This window comes from Camelus bactrianus, chromosome 13, assembly GCF_048773025.1.
Source record: "Camelus bactrianus isolate YW-2024 breed Bactrian camel chromosome 13, ASM4877302v1, whole genome shotgun sequence".
Classification (NCBI taxonomy): Eukaryota; Metazoa; Chordata; class Mammalia; order Artiodactyla; family Camelidae; genus Camelus; species Camelus bactrianus.
In genome coordinates, this window is record NC_133551.1 from 27089837 (window position 1) to 27110268 (window position 20432).

The 20432-nt window shown below is 32.0% G+C and overlaps 1 protein-coding gene across 3 annotated transcripts in view; it reads left to right on the forward strand.

Annotated features, from left to right (window-relative positions):
* Positions 1-20432, forward strand: part of ANKRD13C (ankyrin repeat domain 13C) — a 79208-nt gene that overhangs the window by 29292 nt on the left and 29484 nt on the right. For 2 of the 3 annotated variants that reach the window (XM_045522871.2, XM_010963415.3), the window contains exons 3-7: positions 3446-3550; positions 8934-9019; positions 10222-10267; positions 14486-14552; positions 18926-19070. In XM_045522871.2, the coding sequence (XP_045378827.1) occupies positions 3446-3550; positions 8934-9019; positions 10222-10267; positions 14486-14552; positions 18926-19070 (449 nt within the window). The remainder of the gene's footprint in view (positions 1-3445; positions 3551-8933; positions 9020-10221; positions 10268-14485; positions 14553-18925; positions 19071-20432) is intronic. The other variant, XM_045522870.2, reaches the window with a different exon arrangement.

The following is a 20432-nucleotide window of genomic DNA, read 5'->3' on the forward strand; positions in this document are numbered from 1 at the left end:
GAAATAGTACAGTATAAAGATATATATAAAAGCTTCATTCCTCCTATTTTTTTTTTCTGATGTAATTAACATTAATAGCCTAGAGGGTATCCTTGCACACTTTCCTTACTTATAACACAGGGGCTTTGTTTTTCCTGAAATTGAATCACTACGTATAATATTTTACCTTATTTTTCTTTTAACTCAAAAGTTTATCATGAAATACTTTTGAAGTCTCTAGATATCTATCCATGTTTGTTCCCCAGCTTCTTTCTTTATGCGCACATACACACATATTTACATAAAACCCCATTACATAAAACCCTTCTTTAGTGGACGGTCCATTTTATTTATTTAAAAAAATTCTTTTTAACTAGTCTTTCTGTCATCTTCTCTGCTTATTAACTACCTTCTCCCATTAAACACGGTAACCCATGTTAACAGCCTGTTGGATAATCTTCCATTCTTATTATATACAAATGTCTGTGTATGTATCTCAACACACACTCACATATGTAGTTTTTTAGTTATTTCCTTATGAAAATATGGTTGTGTTACACTTCTTTATTGAGCAGATATATCATTTAGCAATACAATGTGGACATTTCTTTCACTCTATAGGGATGGCTTAAATTCATTCCTATTTTAAAAACTTGTGTTTTTTTAATTCCTTTTTTTCTTTCAACACTTTATTATGAGCAATTTCAAATATAGAGAGAAACTGAAAGATCATCACAATGAACATTTCAAATACTCTCCACCTAGCTTCAACAATTGTTAACATTTTATATTTGCTGTATCTTTCTGTTTATTTTAGTATGTTTTGTATATTATTATGTATTGCTATTCCATCTGAAATTAGATGTAGGCATCATGACATTTTTATCACCAAGTACTTCAGCATACATCTCAAAGAATAAGGACTCTCTTCTTCATAACCATAATGTCATTATCACATCTAAGAAAGAATAGTATTGTTATAATGTCTGGTATCTAATCCATATTTTAAAATTTCCAGTTCTGAAAATGTCTTTTAAGGGTGTTTCATATTTAAATCAAGGTCTGATTGAGGTTCACGTATTACATTTGGTTGTTATGTCTCAAATGATCTAGAAAAGCTTGCCCACCTTTTTTTTCCTCTCCTTTGCATCTGACTTTTTGAAGAGTTTTGCCCAGTTAATTGATAGAATGTCTTGATCTTACCTGATTATTTTCTCATGATGTTATTTAATTCGTTCCTTATACTCTATCTTTTCTGTAAATTGAAAATTATCTATAATGCCTTGATTAGATTCAGGTGAGACATTTCTGGAAAGAATACTGCATAGGCGACATGTTGCATTACATTAGAAAACACATAATTTTAAGCTATCCCACTATCACTGCCACTAAGTTTTGATCCCTTGTTTTAGGTGATGATCCCTAGGTAGCTCTACTATAAAGGAACATTTTTAAACCTTTATTAAGTAATCTTTGGGTGATACTTAATTATCATGTAAATGTCCTATTCCCCAGCACATGGTCTTTTACCTAGTGGCTTTAGCATTTACTGAGGACCGTTGCCTATATCAGTTATTACATTGGGGTTATAATGCGCTGATTTTCTAGTTTTATCATTTCTTTTATATTTGTTAACTTTCAGTCTTTACTATAAAGAACTCACTACCCTCTCTTATTTTCTGATGTTATTATGTGCCTATCAATTATTTTTTGTTTAATGAGTTATAACTAGTCATTGTTTTTGATGCTCAGCTTTTCAGGTTTGGCCAGTAGCTGATCATTCAAGTGTCTCCTTTATCCTTTTGACTATTCTTTAAAGATGCCCGCCTATTACTCCAGTGATGTAGTTGGATCATACTTTAGTCAGTCATTCCTCCATGATGCATATTCATATTTGCCATTATAAATAATGCTAAAATAAACATTCTTGTACACATATTTTTGTAAACTAGGGGTATTTTTTAAACATATCTATGAAATTTCTGCATTTATTTTACTTTTTTCTAATATAACTTCCTGCTGGTATATATATTCCTTTAATTACTAGGAATAGTGCTAGAGTAGTGTGATTTTTCCTCCACCCTAGCTCACTTGCATTACATTATAACTGTCATAACACCCTTATTTCCTTCAGAGCACTTATCATTATCTGTTTTTTTTTTAAATTATTAGTTTATTTAATTATATTTTAACATAGGATGTAAGCGCTCTGTTACAAGATCTTATCTTTCTTCTCATGGCTTATATCCAGGACTTAGTACTTAGAAGTGGCATATAATAAGCACTTGATAAATATTTCTTAAAAGGCTGATTGAAAGAATGAATCCTTTGTCTTGGATAGCTATCCTAAATTTCCCAGGAGCCTCAGTTTCAAATTTTTTCTGCCTATTAATATGCTTTTTATTTTTAATTTTTTAAAAAAGATTTCCTCAATCTATACGAGGATCTATACCTTAGACTTTTTTCTTTTGTAGAAAACTTTTATTCTTACTGTCATATATTATGTTCTTATTTTAAGACTAGGCTCAGATTACCAAGTATCCTCAATGTTAAATGTTGGAAATGCCCCAGCCACTGGAGTTGGGAACAATAAATATTATATAAACAAAATAATTAAAACCACAAAGTCCATTGATAAAATACCATGTACAGTAATTTTCCCATGAGTAACTGGAAAAGTTGAGAGCAGTGATTTATACCCACCACCCCTGAACTTACAGCCAGGATCCAAGAGACCTGAGATCCCTCGGTGCATCCTAAAATAGCCAGTGTTTTAAGACCATTATCCTGAGCATAGATTTTTCTTATATGTAATTATTCTGTCTCTTGTGGCATAGTCTTTAGGGTTCCCCTTAAGTTTCAGTTGTTGACTGTGCCTGGGCTGGGTGGTGAGCCAAGACTCTTTTTGATGACTAGAAAGACTGTCCAGATCTGTCCTTGTGATCGTAAAATAGATTTTTGCCACTTTTGGTTGTTTATCTGAATTAAACGAATTGTAAAATTTGAAAAATAAAGGTTTATGGAAACATTAGTGATCCTTTTTGGAAACACTTTTTTCCCCTGAAATAAATAATGGGCTTTCCATTTGACCATACAGACATACGAATCTTCTTTTGGGTCTTAATAGTAGAAGTTTTTATGTAAATTACTCTTAAAGTTCTTGAGTTTTCTTTTAACGCATGGAAACATTCTCAAAATACACTTGGGAACACTTATTAGGGAACATAATAGTTTCATTGTAGAGAGGCCCAGTTTATTTTTAGGTAATAGATACTTCTTAAATCTAAGGACTAGAAATAACTTGGTTTAGATACATAGGAATTTATAAATTTAATTCTCTGTAGTACAGTATTTATTTCATAGATCTATTTATATTAATCTGATTTCTTGAAATTTTACATGATTTTTTAATTTAGAGATTCAAAAATTGCATGATGTTTGATGTTATTACCATTTTATGTTTCAGAATGTGCCCATTTACTTTTGGCTCACAATGCTCCAGTAAAGGTGAAAAATGCTCAGGGATGGAGCCCGCTGGCGGAAGCCATCAGTTATGGAGATAGACAGATGAGTAAGCAATATAAATTACCATTGTTGATATGTATTCTAAAACTATGAAGTGACACATTTGATATTTTTAATTGAGTGTAATTGTCCATACCAGAAAAGGTTTGAAGTTACTTATTACTTACAAACATATATGAATTATTCATGACTTAGGAACTTAAACAAAAAGAATCATGTTTAAAAGTATGTCTATTACTTTTTCTTCTTTTACAGCATTCTGCCCTACTTATATTTTTCTATTTTTTTATTCATTCAGAATGAAGGACTTTTTAAAAACGTTGAGACCTGACTGTCCTTTCTGGCAGCTGCTTAATTATTTGGAAGATTAATTGAAACTGAAAATAATCACAGTGTTATTACAGTTAGTGTCTGTTTTAATTGCTGGGAATAGTCTTTGTTGAACATGAGGAACAAATTTGTCTCTACTTTGTTTTAGTCTTTAAATGAGAATTTCCCAAAAAGTCACATAATTTTTTATAATTTATAAGTATTCAGTTACTCCACTTTCCCTCCTTCTACCTTTAATTTTTTTTTCAACTTTATAATCTTATTTCAACCTATAGTCTTATTTTTTTCAAGTACCTCTTAATAGTTGAAAAATTTCCAAAATTAAAATCTGGATGAAGGAAAATACCATCTTTCTGGTAATACATTCTTTTTACAATTTGAGGCTGAAAGTGATAAATCTAGTTTTGTAAAAGGAACAATAAAATTTTTTGACAGTTTTATTAAAGAAGAGCATAATGTTGAATACTTCCAGGATGTTACGATGATTTAGTCTTACGTTGATGCTAAGTTTTAGGCTCTTATGGGTCTCTCTTATATTTTAGCTTTATATGTAATCCACATACTATATCTTTGTGGGCTTTCTGAACACTTTGAGCAGCTTCTAATGGTGAAGTTATATTTGGGTTTGAGATTTAATGTGAGATAAAATTGTGATATTTTAACGACTATTTGAGTATATATATATATATATAATTATTATTATTTTTTTTTTTTTATTCATTGAGAGTTGTCCTTTCTGGACAAACGACAAGACATCCTTGTGAGATCAAGAAGCCATACCAATCCTAGAATTATTTCAGGGATGAGATAAAGATATACAGATGTAAGAAACTGAGAATGAATTAAAAGTTGCAGCAACTAGTGTGAGGAACTTTCTTTGATGTTTCTAAGCAAATAGCAGAGTAGAGAGGAAATCAAATGGGCTCCTGGGTTTCTGACTCACACTGTGACTTATGTGACTCTCAAAGATTGTTGTATTCAGAATTAGTGAATATTTACTGAGTCCTTACTATAAAGCGTGTGTATGTGGTAAGATGTGGAGAATGAAGACTTGGTGTCTGCTGTTTAGGAATTCAAAATCTATTGGGAGGGTGAAGAAACAGAGTTTTCTTGGAAAATCAGTTGCTAGATATTTAGCAGTAAATTTTAATTAGAGATTGGGACCCATAGTACTTGAGGTCTGCTTTTGGAGTGGTTTTCTTCTATAGACTTATATAAAAATTCTGAATAGTATCCCATTGCCAATCATTATAAAATTATATATCCTAATTATTCAGTGCTTTTATTTTTATTACTTCCCTTCACGTGAAACATTTTAACCTAATTAAAAAATTATTTTCAATTAAAAATTTTTTCTATTTTTTTCCTATTTATTTATTTATTTATTTATTTATTTATTTATTTATTTATTTATTTATTTATACTCTTTTGAGGGGTGGGAAGGTGGTAATTAGGTTTATTTATTTATTTATTTATTTATTTCTTATTGGAGGTACTGGGGATTGAACCCAGGACCTCTTGCATGCTAAGCGTGCATTCTACCACTGAGCTATACCCTGCCCACTAAACTACTAATTTAAAGGATAATTCAACAACTCTTATGGTACATATTTAGAATTATTAATGAGAATGTATTTATAGTAATGTTAAACATGCCTATACTTTGAAATTATTTTAAGCACTATGATTTAAGTTTTTGATTATTTAGCTTATATTACATAAAAATTTTCTGGGCATAGAAAAATCACAATTTTTGAAAAAATAAAATAATCTAATATAAGTTATTAGTGAAAACTTTGTGACCTAATTTTTTTTTTTTCAGTCTGATATCTTCTAGTGTTTTTGTGCGGTATAACAGGGAGACAATGCTGAACTACTTGTCAGAATTTAGAATTATTTAGAATTATTTCACTTTAAAATTAATAAAATTCCTACATTATGTTGCTTTTCTGTCTTACAGTGGATACCTGGTGAGCAGTGGTCAGGCCAGGCCAGTATCAGGGAGAGATAAGGATACAACATAAGTCTTTTCCTAACTCATCCCTCACCCATGGTCCCCAGCTATCCTCTGATCTAGACGGCTCTAGTTTCTTTTATACTTTCTCTCCCTGTCTCTGTCTCTCTCTATATATACACACAAACACATATATATAATATGCACCTAAATAATTATATGTCTACCTAAATAAAAATATACATATAGACATATAACATTATATTAGTTTCAAATATACAACATATTGATTCAGTATTTTTATGTATTGCAAAACGATTACCGCAATAAATCTAGTGAACACCTGTCACCATACAGAGTTATGTGATTTCTATTTTTCTTGTGATGAGATCTTTTAAGATCTGTTTTAGCAACTTTCAAGTATGCAGTACATTACTGTTAACTGGAGTTGGCATGCTGTACATTACATCCTCATGACTTACTTTATAACTGGAAGTGTGTACCTTTTGACTCCCTTTATCTGTTTGTTCCCCTGACTTCATCCCCATTCGTAGGCAGCTCTAGTTTCTTACCTACACTGAGACCCAGCTGTCTTTTGTGTCTCTAGGAGTTACTCATAGTTTATACAGATTTATGTTGTGGTGTATTTATGTTATGATAGTTTTAGGAATTCTGTCAGCCTCTGTCTTATTTTTGTAGCACATCAAAAATTAGTTTGGAGAGAAAGAGATAGTCATGTATGTCAGTTTGCAATGTTATCAGGAACTGACAGTCTTCTTCATTTGGGTCTCAGCTTTATATTTCTTTCCCCAACTTGTGGAGTAGATTAACTTCTCCTCATCCGCTTTCGAAGTGGCCACTCTTCCTTTGCAGTACTCAGCACACTTCTAAATAATTATTCAATGTCTATTACCTACTGTGTATCTTGATATAAGCTTTGTGAAAACTTAAGTCATGAATATCTATCTTATTAATCCTTTCATTTCTGGCTCCTAGAACAGTGCTTGGCACATTTATTTGTTCAGTGAATTAATTAAGAAAATAAAAACTGCGAAGAAAATTTGAAACTAATCAAGAATTACTTTTTCTGAAAATTATTGTATTAGGATTTTTATTTACCATAACTCTCCTGAGTTGTTCAAAACTTTATAATATTTTTCTTATAAGAATGTAATGATATTTGTTGTAGAAAACTAGGAGATTATTAAGGCAAAAAAAAAGGAAATAATTTCACCCAGAGATGACCATTATTAATATTTTGTTATATTTTCTTCTATATTTTTCTTCTGGTCATGTTACTCTCCTATTTAAAACTCGTTAAAAATTCCTATTCTTAAGATGAAGACCAAAATCTCTAACTTGGTTTATAAGATCCAGTATGATAATGTCACTTTTTCATCTCCATCCTTATCTTTTTCTTTCCGCATTGTTTCTGTATGTCAACTCTGATTCCTTTTCAGTTTCTCATACTCTCTTCCTCTTTTGCCCCAGCTCCTTATAATTCTTTATATCTCAGCTCAAGTACAAGGAAGCCTTCTCTCCTCCTATACTACGTCAGAGCTCTACCTGTCACTCTCATCAGGCAGGAAGCTTCATTAGGGCAAGGATTGTCTGTCTCCTTATTACCTAACAATGCATCAGAAACGTAGTAGGGATGTACAATTAACTTTCACATTGAGGAACTCATCTTAGTTGGGGTAGAGAGACCAATGAATATTTGCAGTATTCTGAACTATTCACAAAGTACTAGGGGGAAACAGATGAGGGAGAAAGTAATTCTGGTTTTAGCAGGGTGTTTGGTTATTTGAACTGAGTCTCAAAGGATTTTAGGAGTTAATAAGGTAGGTAAAGACATTCTAGCTTTTGGAAGCAGAATTTGTATAAAGTATGGAAATGTAAAGAACAAGGTATATTTTAGAAAACCCGTGGTTAAAAATAAGTATAAATCCTGCTATTTTACATATTCTTCCCTGAGTTTTTCCTAATTTGGCCTATGTGGACAAAACAAAACTAGTCTAAGCTTTTACTACCATCCTCTTTCAGTTATTTTTTTCTCTCCTGCCTTACACTTCTGTATTTCACATAAGGCATTAAGTAGTTTATAAGAATGCATCCTATAAATAGTAAAACCCCCAATATTTTAATGTATTTATATGTATATATATGTATATGAAAACAGGACCAGGAGGAAATCAGCATGTATTGATGTATGCATTTTTTCCCTCTCCATGTACATTTTTCATCTTATCTTTTGCTAGGCTTATTTTATTCAAGGCCAGTGTTTTTGCTTATCTCAGTAAATGTTAGGGATTGATTGATTTTGCTAGTTAATTTTAGACCTTAATTCTAATAAATAAAACTTACGTTTACCTAATTGCAGGTACAGTAGTAAGCAATTTATGTTACCTTTGTAGTAACTCCGTATAGTAGATTTCACTTTATTCTTGTTTGACAAATGAAAAAAAGAAACTGAAGTTTAGGGAAATTAAATAACTGCTCCAAGTTTACATGCAGCCAGTAAGTAGTAAAGCTGTGGCTTATGCTTAGGCAATTTGTCTAAGTTTCCATTTTTTAACTATTGAGAAAACACTGTGGAGGGCTTCAGGTTTTATTAGAGTCAGAAGTACTTTCAGAGATAGAAAAGGATTTATTTTCATATTTTTTTATGCCACGTTGGTGCTATGTGAGAGTACAACCTCAAGTGAAAGAAGAACAAATGAGACTGGTGACAATTGCAGATAATTACACTTTTAGAAAAGTAATACCTAATGGGATTTGTGAGATCTGCTGTCTTTGAGATCTTCTTTTAGATCAGTGTTAACAAAACACTGTATCATCTGACTGAGATTGGTAACTCTTGGCTCAGATAAAACCTTACTCATAATTAAAAACTAGCAAAACTAGTGTGAATATGTTATAAATTGATGTTGAGATATCTCTTAATTTTCCTTGAGGATCATAACAGTTTTGCTAACGGTACTTACTAACTTACTCACAATATCTGTGTCGTATCTCTGTGTAATAAGCCAGTGGCGTTTCCTAGCATGGTGAAGTTTTTTTTAATACATTTTTTATTGAGGTGTAATTGGCAATCTAGCATAGCAAAATTTATTTTAAATTAAAAATTTTTAAATTTGAATTTTAGTTACAGCTCTTTTAAGGAAACTTAAGCAGCAATCCAGGGAAAGTGTTGAAGAAAAACGACCTCGATTATTAAAAGCCCTCAAAGAGGTAGGCTAAATTTCTTTCCTGATTTTGCACCTAAAGACCAATTTTAAGTGTACTTTTAAGCATTTTTTAAAATGCAGCTTAATTTCTCACTAATATTAAGAGTCAAGAAATGGTAAAAATCCATCTTCAATTAAGCAAAAATGACATAATGAAATACTCTGATATTATAATGTATAATGTAATTTTATGGGGAGCACCATTTGCTTTGAACTAGGAAGGCAGATAAAGAATTATTGCTTTCAAAAAACTAGGTAAGAACTCTAAGAAAAAAGGAGGTAAGTCATATCAGTGGCAGTAATTTTCCTTTGTCCTTTGGCTTGAAATATTAGAGCTGACACCACTGCTGCTAGTGGGAGACGTTTGCATTTTCTTTATTTAACAAAACTCTTTTTGTCTGTCCTACTTTATAATGGTAAGAGCTGAATGTGCCGGCACAGAAAGGGAGAAAGGTTTGTTTTCCTCTGTGTTCTTGATGCTTGGAAGAACTGTGGGAGAAAGATCTATTGTCACAGCTATATCGTCTTTTAAGTATGCTTTTTTATTTTGAGATCCCAAGAGAGAAATTTTTTGGAGAATATTTGATCTAATAGTTCCCTTAGCAGTCTTTGGTGAAATAATTGTGAAATAAAAATTTTCTCTATAGATCTCATATGGTGACATTATTTCAGATTTAGTAAACTTGTGTTACCACTTTACAGAAGAAAAGTTCCTATTGCAATGGGTGATTTTATTAGATCATTATGAGCCTACACAAATAATCATTTTGGAAGGTACTTTTTATTATACTTTTTAAGTATAATATTATTCTATTAATTATTATTATTAACTATTTTTTACAGTAATACTTATCATTATTTGGGTTATACTGAGAAATAGAATATTTATTGATACAAATTTAAATGCCTATCAGTTCCAGATATTTTATTATGTGAATAAAATGTTCTTGTATAATCTAGAGTAATGTGTATTTTCCTTTGTAGGTAAGTGTAGTAATGTCCGCTGTTGTAATGTTTCATTTTCAGTAATAACCATATATTTAAAATTTTTTTCTCTTTAACTCCATACTTTGAAATTATTCCCTATTCCTGTCTATAGATCTTTAATGATAACAGATTTTTTTTTTTTAAAGCAAACTCTTAAGTAGGTATAAGAGCTGTTAACTAAGGTGTGCATCCAGTAATTGTTTATATTTCATTTCTCAGCTAGGTGACTTTTATCTAGAACTTCACTGGGATTTTCAAAGCTGGGGTAAGAGTATGCTATGTTTTACTATAAAATATGTACACATGCAGAAATGCAAGTACAAAATTAACTATTATATAGAAGTGTTACCCAATACTTGCCCTAAGGAAATACAAATATTTTTCATCACATGGCGTATAATGGTTATAAAACCCAATAGTAATTCTTAATTATCCCAACCTGATCAGTAACTTTCATAATTACTATTTTTAAGATTGAAAATTATCTCTTTTTTTTTTAAACAAAATGCAGGTTCAAATATAATAATACAAGGAATTTTCAGAAGGAAGAGAAGGATAGTTATGGAATTATTAGATTACTGATTTTAAACAAGTTTGAAATAGAATATTTAGATTCCTGAAAGTGAAGAATTTGGTTAACATTATTTGATTTTGTATATTTTGTCATCTTTCAATTACTTTCTCTGCCTTTATTGTACACTTTATAGCCACTGCCTTAACATACTATTTGGTTGCACACTCTCCCACTTATTTATGAAAGACCTTAATTCCTAGATATTTTGCAGTCATTTATTGATTTACCTTAGCAATGTAAGTTTTTTCTCATCTCCGTTTTAAACATGTGTCTACTTAGGGAGATAAACCTTTGTGTTCAAATAGGGAGTTTGATCCTAGTACCTTTTACTTTACTAATTAAATAAATAATTAAACAAACAACCGAATTTTGGGTTAAAAAACTTTTTAAAGTAATCTATATATAGGTTTGGATATAATATGCTTATGCATGTTTTTTAAAGCATCTGAATTAATTTTTATAATATAAAGATTATTGGATGCTTATTGCCCCCAAATAATCATACAAATAAATTATAAAATGATCATAAAAAATCAGATATTGACAACTATAGAAGCCACTATTAATGTCTCATGTGAATACTTTCAAACCCTTTTCAATGCTTACAAATGTGTGTATGTACAGAAATATAAATGTATGTATATATACCCTCAACATTGTTTTTTTAATGGGTTCATACTATTATATCATTATTCAATTGCTCATTTTTACTTAATGTATTTCAGGTATCTTACCATATTAATTCATGAGAAGTACTTCATTTTTCTTAACAGCTACATAATACTGGACTGGGTTATTAACATTTTCCTAGTGTGTTTAATCTCTAAATGTAAAATTTTAATCCCTAAAATATAATCATTTTTTTCAAACATTATTACAACTTCAGCTCATTAGGCTAGTTGTAGCTCCATCAAAATCACACATGATACTGTTACTCTGATAGATCTACCTTGTCTTTATGCTGTATATATCATTTGGAATTCTGGTATCCTAGAAAACGGAGAGAAAAAGAGGTTTGTATAATAGCATGGTATATAAAAGAGCTCTAAGTCAGATTAGTCTAAGCCAGAATACTGTTTTTTCACTGTTTTTTTCCTATCTGTAAAGACCCCAGTCATGCTTGGTGATCCTAAACTGAGGTTGTCCCTTGAGTGTATTGGCTCTTTAACTGATTATCTTAGTAACTTTTAGTGGTTTGAATTCTAAAATAGTCAATTTATCTTGCTGAGCAAAATGTTTTAAAATATTTAAAAAGTGACATCTCAGTTATATGAAGAAATGGATGTAATTACTCCTGAAATTGTGCATATTATCTGTAGTTATAAACACAGTATAAATGTTGCAAAATCAAATTCATTATGCAACCACAGAGGTACTTATTCAAAGTAGTGCTTCTTTGAGAACTCGACTTTGATGCAAAAAAGTCAGCATCTGTTTCATCGTTGGTAAAGGATTTTACTAATTTCACATTAAAATTATTAGCACCTATGTTACTTGTCATATGTAATTCTAAGAACTGAGCTCATTCTCTAGATTTAGCCTAGACACTTTGGATTAAAAAACATTGGATCATCTCTATTATTAGATTTGATTATCAAGCTTTTTTATAGAGTTTACACGTTTCTTCCTCTTGTCATAACCCCTGATATTTAAAAAAAAAAAGCTAGACGTATGGGGAAGCTAAGAAATACTGAGATCCAAGTTAAGTTTAATTTAGAGATAGTGGAGCATGGAGACTCTACTCTTTCTCCTTCAGTGTTTTGCTGAAAATAGCTTCAGGCTTGGTTAATAGCAAGTCTGATGGCAACTAAATTAAATTATTCCAGCAAGGGTTTTTAGGTATAGAAAACTTTAAATTGAAATCAGAAGTAGAGGCTCCTGTTTGACATGGCAAATTACATCTTTCCTGGACATCAGTTTCTTCATTTTAAAAATGGGAATCATAACTGCCCCATCTGTTTCAAGCTTTTGTGTTGATGTGGATGAAATGAAACCATCTTTTTGAAGGAAGCTCTTTAGATACTCTACAGTGTTAAATAACTTATAATACTATAATCACTGCAAATTTAGCATTATACATGTAGCATGTTTCAACAGAAAAACCAATAGCTTTTTAAAAAAATCTCATAATCTACAGAATATCCATCCTGTATTTGGGACTGTTATTTGCATATTATAGATGGAAAACATTAGGCTTAGAAACTCTTAAAGTCAGGAAGTAAGTGATAGCAAAACCAAAATTAAAATTTAGAGGCTTTTTATTTTTCAATTCAGTGAATTATGGTACCTTTGGAGTACTGTGTTAGACTCTCAGGTCTAAGATATAGAGAGTTTAATTATTCAGTTTACATGGGGGAAGAAAAAGTCATCACAGAATTAGGAAAATGCAAATTTCTCTATTTTTGGAATGTATTAAAATCTAGCAGAAGTCTTTTTCTGCTCAGTGATATACTTTTTTTTTTTTTTTAACTGTTGCTTTTCAATCCCTAAGCTTCTTATTTTCTCTCTACATTTCCCTCTTCCTCCTTTTCTGATTTTTGGTAAGTGGGTATTGGCATAAGATTCTAAATTTTTGTAGGTTACCCTACTACTTCAAAAGATGTAATAAATTAAGTTAAATTTAAATTAACTTAAGTTAGAGTGTTATCTTCTAATTATCTTTTTTGTGCTACACGAATGCTTATGGACAGGAAAACTGAATCTCAGTTAATGAACATGAAAGAGAAGCTTTGATCATTTATGCAGATTTGTGCTATTATGAGTCTTCTCAGCTTTTGTTGTTTCATATAAGGAAAAACTTTATCAGAAAATACATGTTCTTTACTAGGGTAACTCTGAGTTGATATTGCCTCTGGGTGGTAAACTTTTCTTATTTTTGTAAAATAATGTCTTTTAGAAAACTGTCTTTGCTGGAAATCATTTTGGATTAAATGATCTCTAAGGATTTAAAAAAGACATGGCTATATGTGGTATACCTTTAATGTTAATTAGAAAATATTGATCCTTTTGAAAAAGTTAACTAAAAAACTAGGCTTTAATTTTCTGTTTCTTTATAACAAAGAACAAAGATAGGTTGATTTATGACCCATTTTTTAAAACATTTTACAAAATATTTTTTGTAAAATGTACATGTATCCTACATTCACACACACACTTACATACACATGTACATGTGATACAGTCTTTAATTTCAAGAATTTTGAGTTTCACATTTCTTTTTTTGGTATGTGATAGTTTACTATATAACCTGTTATGCAGATTTATTTTCATTCATAGAATAACTCATTTCCCCCAAATATAGCAGATAATAAATAATAAAAACAATCAGAATATAGCTTGTGATATGAATGTGAGCAACACTAGAATGTGGAAGTCTATAGGTGAACAGTATGATTGTATTTTATAGGTTTTGAAAATGAATCACAATGAGCCTATGTAACCAAGATCACAGATTTGGGATTCAAACTCAAATTCGACTATTTAGCTCTAAGAATATCTTTCTCCATTACACACATTACTCTTCTGGTATTTAATCCAGTTATATTTAAAGAATCAGATAGGGTCTAGGTTTGTCTTGTTACCCATTTAGGAGGCATTGTTTTCCCACCTTTAATAATATCCTGCAATAGGTATCCCAGAGTAGCATTGTATCAACTCTGCTACTCTTGTATGTGTTTGGTGGGGTTGGAGTGGTTAACTGTACAGTAATTATAATAAAATAGTAGTTATTTGAAGTTGCCCAAATTGCTTTATGTATTACTTTTAAGTGGAAAAATACTGTTTTAAAGGAAATTATTACAATTTTGGTGAAATAGTAAAATGTTTACATTAGTCTTCTTCTAATTAAAAAATTCGTAATGTCTCAGAACTTTAAGTGGTTGTTTTTATCTTTTCTTTTACAAAATACAGTGCCTTTACTTTCCCGAATTCTGCCTTCTGATGCATGTAAAATATACAAACAAGGTATCAATATCAGGTAAGGTGATTTGATTTTTTTCTGAGGAAGGGGTAATTGAGATTTAGAGAAAGCTTTTCTTTCTGTAGTAATAGTTTATGCTTGCATGTAGTATTTTATAACTGAAACTGTGGTAGTATATTCACAATATTTTATCTCATTTGAGACGTACTACAGATAAGGAACCAAAGGCTTAAAATTGTGGCTAAAACAAAGGTATTATTCAACTACAGACAATCTAGAAGGCAAGTAGAGTGAAGATCATGATATAATCATGATATACTACTAAGAATATCTAAGATGGTCATCTCCTTCATGCCAGTGTTTTAGGGAATAAGGGACAGATAAGGAAGACCCAACCCTTGTCTTCTCTCCATCCCCCTCATACCACCCTTCCCTCCCTTGTCTACCCATCTGTGCTTCTGTTCGTTCATCTATTCAGTCATCTATCCATTTTAATGAGCACTTTAAGGCTAATTTTAATTTTCTTCTGTTCCCTTTTAAAACTAAGATTGATGTTTAGATCTCATGGGGAACCTACTTATTTTACTCATTTCAGAATGTTACTTTTATTATTCTTTACTTCTTTAGCTTTATATTAATCTAGGTATATTTATAAATTATGTATATCTAAGTTATACATAATGCTAGTGAATATGCCAACTTTTACGTATACATATATTAATATATTTATATATAATATATATAATTTTATATGTCTGAATCTCTGTATATCTCCAGAACATTAATTTGAGTATGTATCTAGAACTAGAGATGTCTTAGAAGATTATCTCATATAACCTCTTCATTTTATACATTAGAAAGTTCAGAAAGGTGAATTGATTTTTTTTATAAGAACATTTTGCAAGTTAACAACTGAGTCAAGACTGCTGACTTCCTGTCAGTTCTCACCATGTCACAAGACAGAAATTAAAAAAAACAACTCCTTATGAGATTTATTATGCAATTTATGTTAGATTATAGTGAAGAGATAACCATTAGTTGGGAGTAAATTCTAGGGTAATTATTCTCAAGTAGTAGAATTTGATTAAGGTAGAAGTTTCTGGGTTTTTGTTTTTAAAAAATAACCTCTTTAGATGAAAGTGCTCATGCATATTAAATTCATGATTATTGCAGAAACCTTGAAAAACACAGAAAAACATAGAAGAAAAACTAGGAAAGGATTTGATAATGATGTAGATTTAATTCAGCAGCCTATTGTTAGCAGTATATTATGGTTTCATCTTTAAAAGTGTGTAATATAGGTGTTTGCCAAAGGTAGTGGATAATTTGGGAGAATAGTATTTTCTTCTATGAGCCACTTTAAATAAAGATTAGTTTTAGTTCTGTTTGATTCTTAAAGTTAGGAGAAAAGGAGTTTCTTTCTTTTAAAAAATTATTTCCCATTTTTGTATGACTTTTAAAAGTAAATTACATGATGCATATTACATAATAAATATGGATGATAAAACCACCAAATGGTTAAAATAGAGACATGAGAATAAGAGCTTGAGGGAGAATAACTGTGTCCAAGAATGTAGGTTAAGGGGAAGCTGCTGTAATTTAGCCAGACACTTGAAACCCAGGGCTTCCTAGCAGCTGAGGTTGAAGGAGAACTGTGACAGGTTCTGGAGTGCCCCTTATAGAATAGAATTTACCAGATAAATGGAGAAGCTGGACTTTAGGATGTATGGCAAAGATTTCTTGCAGAGATGAAAAATTATTTTAAAGAGAAAAAAAGTCTGTTAACATTAAATAAAAACTTTGAAATTTAAACGTGAGATTAGTTTTTTTGAGATTGTTTTTGTAAACATTACTTCAAATGAAGCTTATCTGTATGTCATGACAGCCATGTGATCATTTAAAGTATCTTCTTTGGTGTCAAGGAGAAATTAATACTTTAGTAGAAATAGGAAAGTGTGAGCTACTTTATTGTTGAGAATATTAACAAATTTTTCACTGTTAATTATGAGGTGATCTGTAACCACTGACTGAAATGATCATTGCAAACTTTGCTTCATTTCAGACTCTTCCTTTATCAAGGCTAAGCCCTATTTCCTTTTTCATTGTTACTTGGATATTTTTCTAATTTTTATCTGGAAAAGAACATTTGCTATTCAAATCTTTGTATAAATACGAGTTTTTTTGTTCATCATGGTGAATTACATGGCAGAAATATAAAATATTTGGGCTTATAGGCTTAAAGCCAAGGACTAGTTAATAATATATTAAAATACCAGCATGATAAATTGTATCATTATGAGGCATGTATGATAGTTTACTAGGCCATCTGTCTAATATCCAAGATGTACTAGCTAGTTTTCTTTCAGTTGCAAATTATGAAAACATACACAAAATAAAAATTGACTATGACTGTTTTTAGGTGTGGCTAGATTAAAGAGCTCAGATGCTACCATTTCTATCTTTGTCTCTTTCTGTCTCTCTGTGCATCTCTTCCTACACTATTCCCACCCCTAGCCCTGGCAACCTACTACCACTCTCACCCAGGATGGGCAAGAAGGGAATGGAGGCAAAAGATTGTTTTGGCCCATTTCTTCTTTTTCTGTGGGGTATAGAGTCCCTGGTAGCTGAAGCTTGGAGTCCAAATAGGCCACTTACGTAACATGATCTGTTCCTTTTTTGAGACTATCAGTAGTCCACTTCTTAGTGAGGCAGGGGATGACCCTCTTTTACTGGCATTGTTTTCTCTTAGGCCACAGGTACAAATAATAACAGGATGTATTTAGCAGTAGAGGCACCAGTAGTGCAGTAGCAGGCCACTGGAAGTGGCCCAGCAGCTAGGATTCAGCTATAAAGCAGCAAGCAGAGTTCACTCCTACAGGAGTTAGTGACTACTTTTTTTTTAAGACTTCTTGATTTGATTCTGAGGGATGTGTATATTTTGTATGACTCAGAAAAGACCCCTTTATATGTAGGGTAACCATACGTCTCTGTTCATCCCTGTTGTCTTGGTAAAATTATTAATAGTATCACCTTCACTTTTAAAAGTTACCAGTTTTGGTGATAAATTATATGTAACCCTAGTTATCTTTTGATGCAGCATGTGAGATATATTCCTTTTCTCAGCTTTTTCTGTGTAGAGAAACCAGTAATGCCTACTCACTTTGCCTTGTCTGTGGTGAGAACTGAAAAATCTACAGGGTAATGAATTCTTATATTGTGTAGAAACTCAGCAGCCTAGGTGGGTCTTTCACAAAGATTTAAAGGAGTTTCCTTGGGCGTGATCTTTTATGAGCTATAAACCCATTCTTCAATTAAGGACTGTGTTTCAGCAGCCAGTCAGAGAGCTCCTGATGTGGTGATCTATAAAGCCTTGTGCAAGACTGAACCACTTCAGGGTACTTGTGAACTTCTTCACTCTGTTGTTCTCCCTAATTTCAGCAAGTAGTGATTTGTAGAATTTATTTGAGACCAACCCATTGGGTAGACCATGCCACCTCTTGGTTACAAAGAGCAACAATCATACAGGTGTGTGAATCTATGAGTATTTGGCACAAGAATGATCCATAATGTTTTCAGACTGTGGAGATGTGGGAAAAGAGAATGCTGGGAAACAATGCTAATATGAATCTAGGAAGTCAAATAGAAAGGCCAAGACTTTGGAGTAAGTTAAATGGTTTATCAAGTTGAAGGATGAAGCAGGGTTTGGTGCCATATGATTAGGCATAAGCATAGGTGCAGATCATAAGGACAAGACTGTGGACACACAGTCTTTAAGAATGTTGTCCATCCATTGCTATACCCCTCTTATATACAGGTGATGGTTAAACAACAGGGGTTTGAACTATGCAGGCCCACTTACAGGCAGACCTTTTCCAATAAATACGTACTATAATACTATGTGACCTGCGATTGGCTGAATCTGAGGATGTGGAATTGTGGGTATGGAGGGCTGACTGGAAAGTTACATGTGGAAGGGGTGGGGGTCAGCACCCCAAACCCCTGTATTCAAGGGTCAGCTGTACTCTGCTGGGCTAGCAACATGGTCTTGAAGGAATCAAGGAATGTTAGGTTGCTTTCCTTTTCTGCCTTTTCCAGTTGAAGTAACATTTATGGAATAGCTACAGTAAGGGTAGAGAACAAGGGTACAGTAAAAAAAAATACATCAACAGTGGGGAAACAACTTTTTCTTGCTGGATTGATGAAATGTATATTCAGAAAAATGAAATATTGATAAAACAAAATATATATTTAAATATTCTTTTGGTGTTTTTTAATGAGATATTTTCTATTTAGCTTTTATATAAATTTGACTTGGAAATATGGTAGTAGCATCTTGGTTTGAGTTTGGAAGGAACAAAGCTTGTTTAATTAATATGAAGTTTTATTGAAATTTCATTTGTCAGAGTTTCTCATCTACGCATCTTTCACAGGCTTGACACTACTCTCATAGACTTTACTGACATGAAGTGCCAACGAGGGGATTTAAGCTTCATTTTCAATGGGGATGCGGCACCCTCTGAATCTTTTGTAGTATTAGACAATGAACAAAAAGTTTATCAGCGAATACACCATGAGGTGAGCATGTTGCCTTATCCTGTATTCCTGTAAGTAGTTTAAAAAAGGTCTTATGTTTGCAACCATGCCTCAGTGTAATTGTTTTAAAAGGCGTAAGTCGTAACTGAGATGGTTCATTCTCAAAGTCTTCATTTTCTTACCTCTAGTTTTTTAAAGAAGTTTTTGTCATCTGTTCTCCATCCTGACCAGCCCATTGAGTCTGTTTACTCTTAATTCACTGATGATCTCCTTGTTAAATAACTCCAACTTCTCTTATTTCTCATTTGTTGAACCTGTGCTGACCCTTTCATCATTTATTATCTTGCTATCTTAGTTGCTTTTATGTTGCAGATCATCTCTGTCTCCTTAATATGAACATCTCTTTCGTCTGTATGTACCCTTTTGCTTTTCCTAACTCTTTGGCTACCTTTCTTTTCTGTCTTTTCCCTCTTAAAGTAAAAAATTATCTTACTTCTCAATATCATATGTCCATGTTGGTATTCCTTCTACAACCACCATTGAAAAACCATATGCACTGTTAGCTTTACCCTGTGTTCCCTGAATGCCCCTTTCCCTGCTATAAACCAATGAAAAACCTTTTCTTGTATCTGTATATCACTGATAACCCTACAAATGTTTTAACTCAACATTTTGTTTTGTCACTGTTGCTTTTACTTTGTTTTCATTTTTCACCACTTCCTTTCTCCACGTTGTCATCTGCCACATCTTGTGGCTTCTTCTTCACCATCTCTTAGATTACACCCTCCTACTACCATATCTGTTGACGAGACCTTAGTTACCTTATATACGTACTATTGAAATAAACAATTTTCTAACTGGCAGTGAGCGAGGAAGATTTAGATTTGATGAGAAGAAGAAATAAAGGCATTCCCTGGGGGAGAAACAGGATGAGTAAAGTCAGGGAAGTAGGAATAAGCGTGGTTTATTTGGGAAGCAGAAAAGCAACGTATATGATTGCAGTGAAGGTTTCTCTTATTGATCATAGGAACATGGTTTATGGAACACCTTAACAGCCAGATAAAATAACTTAAGATCTGCTGTAGTTGGCAACAGAGTCATAGATTATTAAACAAGGTATTGATATGACTGAAAAGTAATTTAAGTGAGTTAATATAAGTTAATCTTATATATTTCTTTGACTTTCTCTCCTTTTCTCACCTTCCTCAGACATTCATCAAGGACCTAATAAATGCTAGGCACTGTTAGGTGCTGTGGATAGTGGCATTAATTAACATACGGTTATATTAATAGTATACAGTTGTCCCTTGCTACCTGTGGGGGATTAATTCTAGAAACCCCTAAGAATACCAAAATCCACAAATGCTCAAGTCCCTTGCATATAGTGGTGTAATAACTTACATA